Raw genomic sequence first — 10,702 nt, 5'->3', positions numbered from 1 at the left:
CCCTGAAAGAGATGTCGTCTGGATGGGAGCATATGTTGCTCTAGAACCTGGATATACCTTTCAGCATTGATGGTGTCTTTCCAGATGTGTAAGCTGCCCATGCCACATGCACTAATGCAACCCCATACCATCAGAGATGCAGACTTCTGAACTGAGCGCTGATAACAACTTGGGTCGTCCTTCTCCTCTTTAGTCCGAATGACACGGCGTCCCTGATTTCCATAAAGAACTTCAAATTTTGATTCGTCTGACCACAGAACATTTTTCCACTTTGCCACAGTCCATTTTAAATGAGCCTTGGCCCAGAGAAGACATCTGCGCTTCTGGATCATGTTTGGATACGGCTTCTTCTTTGAACTATAGAGTTTTAACTGGCAACGGCGGATGGCACGGTGAATTGTGTTCACAGATAATGTTCTCTGGAAATATTCCTGAGCCCATTTTGTGATTTCCAATACAGAAGCATGTCTGTATGTGATGCAGTGCCGTCTAAGGGCCCGAAGATCACGGGCACCCAGTATGGTTTTCTGGCCTTGACCCTTAGGCACAGAGATTCTTCCAGATTCTCTGAATCTTTTGATGATATTATGCACTGTAGATGATGATATGTTCAAACTCTTTGCAATTTTACACTGTCAAACTCTTTTCTGATATTGCTCCACTATTTGTCGGCGCAGAATTAGGGGGATTGGTGATCCTCTTCCCATCTTTACTTCTGAGAGCCGCTGCTACTCCAAGATGCTCTTTTTATACCCAGTCATGTTAATGACCTATTGCCAATTGACCTAATGAGTTGCAATTTGGTCCTCCAGCTGTTCCTTTTTTGTACCTTTAACTTTTCCAGCCTCTTATTGCCCCGTCCCAACTTTTTTGAGATGTGTTGCTGTCATAAAATTAAAAATGAGCCAATATTTGGCATGAAATTTTAAAATGTCTCACTTTTGACAACTGATATGTTGTCTATGTTCTATTGTGAATACAATATCAGTTTTTGAGATTTGTAAATTATTGCATTCCGTTCTTATTTACAATTTGTACTTTGTCCCAACTTTTTTGGAATCGGGGTTGTATAAGTGATTGAAAAAAAATCCCATTTTTCATGGATCATTCCGGATCCATGATCCAGATCAGCACCAAAAGTCATAGCAACATAATTCAGCCCAGAGGTATTCTTCATGTGAAATTTGGTGAAGATTGGTTGAAAACTGAGGGAGAAATAGCATCCTAAAACATAATAATAATAATAATAATAATAATAATAATAAAGTAGTAAGATCCTGAGAGTGAGTCACGATTTGTACCAGTGCTGCTAGCACAAATTAATGTCAGTAAATAAGTAAAATGATAATCAGAAGTGAAATAAAACATTAACAGAAAAAAACATTGTGGGTACAATAGTACTATGCCTCACATGATGCACCAAAATTATGTAGGTGCAATTCCACTCCTCACGCAGTAAAACAGCAGGGTGAGAAGATATCAATATTCTGTGTTACTTTCACTTATGTGGAGGAAAAAAGGAACCGTTCACATGTAGTAAAAGTTCATGTCCAGGTACGCGTTACCTTCCTCCGAGCCTGGACATGAAGGACAATATTCATCTTTTCACATCATTCACAGTTTTAAACATTATTCTCACATGAAAAAACTAAATGCTGTTAGCGTTTGAAGTTGCAACACTGGTTTTGTGAGTGCAAACCACACCCTGAAACTAAATGACACTAAGAGTGTGGAACTGAAAAAAGTGTGGGGAATGCTTTCTGTAAGTGACCAAACTGGCCCCAGAACAAACTCTTGGGGAGAGACCGAGAGAAAGATGGGTGCAGAAATGTTGTCAGTCGTGGAGGAAGATAGGAATTTATAGTAAGCTTACTGGAAATAAATTGGATCTTCAGGATTGGGGTTTATACCATCATCTTAATCACTGGTGAGCTAGTATGTTTATGGACTGTATGAGATAACTGGCGAGAACCCAGAGGAAACCCATGTGAATGTAGGTAGAACACACAAAACTCCATATACAGAGTAACCCAAATTCAAGATTAACCCAAGAACCCTGGAGCTGTCAGGCAGCAACCCTACATGCTGCATCACTGTGCCTTCTTCTTCCTCCTTTGGCTGCTCCCGTACATTTAGGGTTGCCACAGCGGATTTGTTCTGCATATTTGATTTGGCATATGGTAGGTTTTACACCAGATGCCCTTCCTGATGCAACCCTCCCCAGTCTATCCAGGCTTAGGACCAGCACTATTACCCCTTTTCCACCAAATCAGTTCCAGGGCTGGTTCGGGGCCAGTGCTGGTGCTGGTTCACAACTCGTTCAACTTGCGAGCCAGCTGAGAACCAGTTTGCTTTTCCATAGCTCGCGGTGCCACGTCATTACGTCGCTGTATACGTCAGTTACGTCACTGTATACATCATTACATTGCTGTATACGTCAGTTACGTCACTACGTTTGCATAAACCTTGGCGTGAATATCAAAGCAAAAACAACGCGGAAGCAGCAGCAGCAGCAACAACAACAACAACAATAATAATAATGAATGACTTCACGTTTGTACAGCTGCTGCTTCTCGCCGCTTAAAAATGGCGATCTTTCGCGATCTTGTTATTGTTGTTGGTCTTAACAACTCCGCCCCCCCGCTGACGTAAGCGGTTCTTTCCTCTGGCCCAGCAGAGAGCTGGTGCTAGCCTGGAACGATTTTTTCTGGCCCCAGAGCCAGTTCGTTGCCAGTGGAAACAGAAAAACCAGTTCCAAACTAAGCACTGGCCCCGAACCAGCCCTGGAACTGCTTTGGTGGAAAAGGGGCATAAGTAGGCAATGTCTTGTACAACCCCAGTGGCTGGGGGTTTTACCTAATTTGCATGTCTTTGAACTGTGGGGGAAACTGGAGAACTCCAAGGAAACCCATGCAGACATGGAGAGAAAATGCAAACTCAACCCCCCTCAGCCATGAGGTAACAGTGCTTACCACTACACCACATATTAAATATGTCCATTTTAAAGCAATATCTAATGATTGGTGAGCCAGCCAGGAGGTAAAAAGACAAGCTTTATCTTTCCATTGCGGATACAAGAGTTTCCTACATCACCTTAAAAAGACTTCATGCTATTAATGTCCAGTGTTGTGATGCTGATTAAGTTGTTTGCACCAAAACAGTTTTATTTATTTATTTATTTATTTCAGAGATGTAGATTTTATACTAATATCTAATAACTGGTAAGCCAGCCAGAAAGTTAAAGAATAAAGTATATGAAAGGGGATATGAAAGTTTTCTCCATCACAGTAAAACTGATCTATTCTAGAATGGTTGTTTATGGCAGAAATAATGACTCTCATTTTCAAAAAGTACCCAAGACTTGAGCTTAGTTTTTCATAGAAATTTTAATGGAAACATCACGAAAAATTAGCTTACAAAGTAATTTCCCCAGTGTACAAATTTATAATAACATTATAAAGAATAAACAAGTACAATCACGTTCAAAGCGTAGCTTTCATACTTCAGAAGTGAATTTCAAAATATATTCATTCACATCGTCACAGCATTTTATCTTTAGTGAGAACTTTAAAAAATGCAAACTCTATGTCAGTACTAAATGTTTGCTTTTTTTGTTGATATTTTTCATTTCAGAAATTTATCCCATTTTTTTTTTGTAGATTAGAAATCCATATTTCTGTTGACTTTATAATTTGATTTTGTTATCTTATCACCATTTTAACACAGTGGCACAATTGCATTAAATATTGAATTCTCCAAATATTTTCAAATCTCAAACACCATTTGTTTGTTACTGTTGTGTAATCATTACAAGAGTAATGACATTGTAAATGAGTCAGATTTCAGTGCTCAGTAGACGGACTGGCCCCAGACACAGGCGAACAGGGTGGCGCTCAGAACTGCAGTGAGGGAAAGCTGGATGTAGGAGGCGCCATTCAGCTGTACAGGGTTGCATCTGTCTGTTTTGCAGCAGGTCTGAGTGATCTCGTACTTCGCACCCAGGATGAAGCCTGTGATGTTGCCGGTACAGTTAGATGACTCTGCACAGCCCTGAGAGTTAAAGCCCAGGAAGCCAGAGATGCTTGGGAAACCTGAGGAGCAGAAACAAGAAGACGAAAGCTCAGAGACTTCATGGTTCTATTGTCAAAATATGCCAATTAAAACGTTCTACATGCTAGCATTGGCACGACAAAGCTTGTGAAGGAAATGAAATTTTTGTGTCCAGAATAAAAAAACACTGATAAGGCTTTAACTTCAACTTTACATTGAAAAAGATCTCCATTCACTTAGCTTCAAAATTCTACCATCAAAAATATTCTTTCTTTGACATATCTCATCTCATCTCATCTCATCTCATTATCTCTAGCCGCTTTATCCTGTTCTACAGGGTCGCAGGCAAGCTGGAGCCTATCCCAGCTGACTACGGGCGAAAGGCGGGGTACACCCTGGACAAGTCGCCAGGTCATCACAGGGCTGACACATAGACACAGACAACCATTCACACTCACATTCACACCTACGGTCAATTTAGAGTCACCAGTTAACCTAACCTGCATGTCTTTGGACTGTGGGGGAAACCGGAGCACCCGGAGGAAACCCACGCGGACACGGGGAGAACACGCAAACTCCACACAGAAAGGCCCTCGCCGGCCATGGGGCCCGAACCCGGACCTTCTTGCTGTGAGGCGACAGCGCTAACCACTACACCACCATGCCGCCCCCTTTCTTTGACATATTAAAAATAAATAAAAATATAAATTCATGTATCATCTATTAAGTTCCCACTTGTAAATTGGACTTTGAGTGCAAAGTAGGAAAGTTGGTAGCCTATTTCATGCTTTCCTGCGTCACTTGAACACAGGATTAGCTTTTGTTTTCTGATCGTTACGTGCCGTGTGATTGTTCTCTAACCATCAGGCCATAAAGGTAGATTTCACACATGTGCCGGTACTCAGGGAAGTGTTTAACTACCAGTGTTTAACACTGATTTCCATTCAACAGTACATTTCTAATCAGTCTGTAAGTCCTCGTGGGGAACAGGTAGAGAAGCGAAGAGAGGGAACAGAGGAACTGTGGGAATGGTGATGAATCGGTTCGAGAGACTCACTGGCTCTTGATGTGATGCACTGAGATGTGTTGGTGGAGCATTCAGTGGTCGAGGGGTTCAGACAGATCCCAACCAAAGCCACGGAACATTTATTACATTTCAGAGACTCGCCTAGAGAGAGAGAGAGAGACAGAGAATATATTATCAAAAAATTCTTTATGAGTATGATCTACAGTAGATTTTTCCGATTAAAATTTTATATAACATTATTTTATTTTATACATGAGATTATTATTAATAAACTTTTGTCCCCTTTGTTGGTTTGTGGGAAATGAATCATCAAAAAAAAAAAAAAAAATCAATATTGTTCATTTAACTTTGTTTCAAACATCAAATTTATTCCTAAATATTTTTTATTAGTAAGTGTTTATCTTAATTTAAAAATTGTTACTGAACATTACACTTTATTCTGCTTTTATATAATCATGAAATTAATCTTGGCAGCAAATATAACAAATAAAAGCTTAAAAATTGTACAATAAAAACAACAAAAAAAATAAACCCACTTATTATTGCTTATTTGCATAAAGTCTTTCTAGATTTGACTCAACCACATTGTTACTGTGATTTTTTCAATTATATTTCTTATTCATCATTATCAATAAACTTCCCTTTCCTTATTTATTTATTTATTTATTTATTTATTAATTATTTTTTTTTCCAAAGTTGAATTTTATTTGTAATATAAAATTAAATGAGGTTTTTTTTGGCGTACTCACCCAGAGCAAAGAGTCCGATCACTGCGGCGATTACCAACAGCACACACTTCATCCTGACACTTGAAGCTTGAAGCGTAACTAACACACACACTCACAACACTGTAGAAGATGTGTCCTTAAAGTGGCGTCCTGTCAGTCGTGTCCTTAGAGAGATGTTCCTCGCAATGAATGACAGTGTGACGGCTGGGGACATTTATACTGTGAGGAGGATGGGGCGCACACACGCCCACACACACACACACAGTAAAGGTGATGTATGCAGGACAGAAATGTGGTTCAGCAGGCCAGGACAGGTGATGAGTCACGTCTCATTGAAACACTAACGGAACCAGATGGAGCACATAGAACAAAGGACACCGGACAGAGACCCTCTGTTCATTCACTCACTCACACACACCCTGCCTGGACACCAGGTTCAGGACTCTGGATTCATTCACGACGTTTTCACATTTTTTTTTTCTGTAGTGTTATAAAGCGTTTTTAATTAATTGCTGTATTTGGAAATGTGTTTACTTTAGCTTGTGATGCAACTCTGAGATCATTTAATGGAAAATTACAGAGTCATCTAGGTCACATATCTGATTACCACAAACACAAACACTCCTTGTTTACTTGAAATGTGCTGGAAGTTTAAGAATGTTAAATATACATGACTGTAAAAACTCATTCAAAGCTATGGAGTGCCAGTATTAATGACGTAAACATCACACTCTTTGTCTAATACACTAGTTGTCCCTTTAAAGTGCATGAAATGTTTTTTCCCCCCCCAAGGATATTAGGTGAGACACATTACAGGCATTGAGCAGATGCTCTTATCCAGAGTGACGTACATCATACAGACAACACCTCACTAACCAATCTGTTCAACTGTCTGGATGATATTCAAATCTGGATGGCTACTAATTTTCTTCAATTAAACGACGATAAAACTGAAGTAATGGTATTTGGATCCCCCTGTTCTGTAGCCAGCCTGACAATTGCACTTGGCCCCTTATCTGCGAATGTTCACAGTACAGTGAGAAATCTTGGCATTTCAATGGGCGGTTCACTGAGGTTTAACAGTCACATCAGCAGTGTGGTGAAGGGAAGCTTTGAACCATAGCCAAACTAAAGCCACTTTTATCTTCTACTGATCTTGAAACTCTCATTCATGCCTTTATTTCATCCTGTTTGGACTATTGCAACTCTTTGTACAGAGTTTTAACCCAGTCTAACATCAATAGGCTACAATTGGTCCAAAATGCAGCGGCTAGGCTTTTAACTGGTACTAAAAAGAGAGAACATATCTCACCTGTCTTGGCTCATCTCCACTGGCTACCAATTAAATGTAGAATCGACTTTAAAATTTTACTTTTTGTTTTTAAAGCTCTCAACGGTCTTGCTCCATCTTATATAACAAAGCTTTTAACCCCCTACTCTCCCCCAAGGTCACTCAGGTCATCCTCCCAGCAACTCCTCACAGTCCCCCACTCATGCCTCAAAAGCAGAGGTGACCGGGCCTTTTCTGTTTTTGCCCCAAAGCTTTGGAATAGTCTCTCATCCCACATCAAATCCTGCCCAACCATTGCCAGTTTTAAATCAAATTTGAAACCTATTTGCTTTTAGTTCAGTCTGACACAGTTTTTCTTTTTTTTAAATCCCGTTCTTATCTTAATGTTTCTATTTATTCAAGTTGTATTTGATCTCTATTCATTTACTTATTTTAATTTGTGTATGTACTGATCATTTTTTATCCTTGATATCTTTTTTTTTTAACTTGTCTTATATTCCTTTTTATGCTGTAGCCTGTGTCTTGCCCTGATTTCTAAATGTCTTTTACTGCCTTTATCTGTGAAGCACTTTGGGAGGGGGGTTGGTGCCTCGCTCAAGGGCACTTCAGCCATTCCTACTGGCCAAGGGAATTGAACCCAGAACCTTTCGGTCCCAAAGCTGTGTCTCTAACCATTAGGCCATGGCTTCCCCCAGGTTAAGCAGAGTTAATCCCCCACACATGTGAATCAGAGCTCATCTGGTAAACTTTTAATGGATATAATTATGAATTCATTTCCAGCTTGCAGTCAGTAACAGTCGAGCAGTCAGTCAGCTCGTCCTTCACAGGTCAGCGCGTCACATTAACCACCAAATCACTGCCTTTGTTTTATTAACTCCACAATTTAAAACATCAGATTAAATTACATGTGATAAAGAAAGGCTTGTATCCCTGTGCACGTTACCATTTCATTTCATAATCTCAGTTTAGTATTAGATTAAGTTGAATTAAGCAGGAACGAAAAGTGAAAATACAGGAAGTGCAATTTTGTAATCTGAAGAAGTTCAAGTGTGGAAACCATTCTGCTAAATTACTCACTGATTAAAGCTAGACTGCCTTTAAGATTTTTCACGTTTAGGTCATGAAAAGAATTTCCCCCGAAACCCAATTATTTTTGTTTAGTGGACCGAAAGCTACTGAATTCGAATCACAGACTTCCAATTTTAGTAGTTAAAAAAAATAGAACAATTAATGAATGTAGAGCTATATGGCCCTTAATTCTCTGCTATTTTTTCCTGCTTCACCATGACTCAATTTAACCTCCTAGGGCTTAGCGGTCACATGCGTGGACAGCACTTTTTAGAAATTCGGAACAAGAATCCACATATGTGGACATACTTTTTCTCTAAAAGTACATCTTATCAAAAGATGATGCTTAGTTTTTATTCTAATCAGATTCTAATAAACCCAAATAGCAAAGAGAAATAAAAAATGCATGTAAAAAAACAGCTTGGGCCTTAGGAGGTTAAGATACTTCATCATGCATCACATCACGTGGTGGGCTTCCTCTGTTCGCACAAGGCATTGTGGGATACAAATTTGAAACAGGAGAGAAAAATGGAGGACGTGAGTGTGCAAATGAAACATGAAAGACCAACTACAGTAAAGGAAAGCGAGAAGAAAAGACGTTATGTTATATATGAAGGAAAGGAAACACAGGACCAAGCTAATAAATATCGGCGCTCGGCAAGCACCTTGGTGTGATCAGCTGTTTGTTTAGCAACAGAATGATGGAACTGTCAGTGCACGCTCAAAGGGAAACCTGTAGATGGCAGTAATGCAACACTGTGGATGCCAGCTGCTGTAAAACCCAAAAGAAGAAGAAGGTAAACCTGCACATGCGCACACGGACTTCCTCTGTCTGCTTGACTGTGTGAAGCGAGCGATTTCATGCACATTATTTGCTTTAATCCCCTCAAATTAAATAATTTCCCAGCCACAGAATGGCCTGATATTTTGTGAGATATTACAGAAATAAACATATATCACAATGACCACATTTCAGAGGGAAATAAATTTCACCGATTTTATGAAATTGAAAGGCCATCTAGCTTTAATTTACCAATTGTCTCTTTTTTATGTTACATGTTAAATATTACATTTGACTGAAAAGGAAAAAAAATGCTATTCACTTCTTTGGTCCGTATTTTCTATCCCCGATTATTCTTTTAGGTTTTAAATACGAGTGCTTGTGTTTAAAGGCAGTGATCTCCAGGACAGTAAACTACACACTACAGGTGTGACATGTTCTTCCTAATGTGGACAATCGTATAACTGGGACAAATTTTTTTGCAGTTGTTGTTTCACATGATGGACAAAACCGTTTCTCTGATGTAAGAGTGAGTTACAGGTTTTGTTTGTAATCTAGAAGTCGTTTTATGGGTAAAATATATCTAGCTTGTACACTACATCTGACTTGATAGCTACTGTATTACCCTGCTAGCTATGTTATTGAGTGGACAGTAGTGTAGCTGTGTTCAGCATTAGAAACTGACAAAACCATCCTCAGGTAGCCGGATAAATGTGCAAGCTATAGCGAGTAAGGAAACATGATGATACGTGTGATAGGAAATGCGAAAACAAGGATGTTTTTAAAAGAAAAGAAGTCTAACTTCTTTTTTTGGCCACTATGTCATCAGTGACATAGACTGGAGAAGCCCACTTCCTGTCCTGAAGTGTGTTTAATCAGGTTAAATCACCAAAATGTGCCTGACTCCATCCCATTTGGGATTGGAACTGGAAATTTCCAATCTTTCTCATGATTATAAAAGTTTAGATATTCAACTTGTACAGACATATTTCGCAAATAGTCTTAAGCGAGAACAGAACATTTATTTTATGTTTATTTTTTTATCATTTCCACTGCAGGACTTGCTGACTGACACGATGTAGCTTGTCACAGACCCTTGTGGGGGTGTAGTGATTGTTGATTGTGGGCGTGGTCTGTCTATTACATTACATTACATTGCATTACATGGCGTTTAGCAGATGCTCTTATCCAGAGTGATGTAGAACGAGTGCAAAAATCAGGTATATGTAGTGCTGAACTTGTAGACAAGAAAGTTCTCGTGCCAACTGAACAAGTGACAGAATAACACTGAGTGTAATATTCTGTTGAACTATCAGCACTCGGCAAAGGCAAACAGCCAAGGAAAACAAAACAATTCACCCATACACATGAGCTGACAAAGAGGAAAATAAAACTCCAATGGTTAACCCCAGGTGAGACCATACACAGCCTGGGTTGGTCAGGACCGAAAATCAGTTACACAGCGAGCAGGGAAGAAGGGGAGAGGTGCAGCCTGAAGAGGTGGGTCTTCAGTCTGCGCTTGAAGGTGGTCAGGGAATCGGCAGTTCTGACCTCAATGGGAAGGTCATTCCACCAACGGGGAGCCAGGACAGACAGCAGTGTTGAGTGGGCTGGACAGAAGCAGAGAGGAGGAGGGGCCAGGTGACCAGTAGTAGTGGAGCATAGGGACCTGGGTCAGTGTGTAGGGGTGGATCAGACTCTGGAGGTATACTGGACCTGACCCCTTGACAGCCAACTCCAAGCTAGCACCAATGTCT

At 39.9% G+C, this 10,702-nt stretch overlaps 1 protein-coding gene across 1 annotated transcript; it reads right to left on the bottom strand.

Annotated features, from left to right (window-relative positions):
* Nucleotides 1-3,367: 3,367 nt before the first annotated feature.
* Nucleotides 3,368-6,005, bottom strand: lye (lymphocyte antigen-6, epidermis). Its single transcript, XM_060911563.1, has 3 exons — nt 5,827-6,005; nt 5,108-5,218; nt 3,368-4,091 (listed from the first exon to the last, which is right to left on the bottom strand). The coding sequence occupies exons 1-3, from the start codon at nt 5,876-5,878 to the stop codon at nt 3,850-3,852; spliced, it is 405 nt and encodes a 134-aa protein (XP_060767546.1). The 5' UTR covers nt 5,879-6,005; the 3' UTR covers nt 3,368-3,849.
* Nucleotides 6,006-10,702: the final 4,697 nt, after the last annotated feature.

The sequence above is a fragment of the Neoarius graeffei genome, chromosome 2 (assembly GCF_027579695.1).
Source record: "Neoarius graeffei isolate fNeoGra1 chromosome 2, fNeoGra1.pri, whole genome shotgun sequence".
In the NCBI taxonomy this organism is placed as follows: domain Eukaryota; kingdom Metazoa; phylum Chordata; class Actinopteri; order Siluriformes; family Ariidae; genus Neoarius; species Neoarius graeffei.
This window is presented reverse-complemented; position numbering and strand designations above follow the sequence as displayed.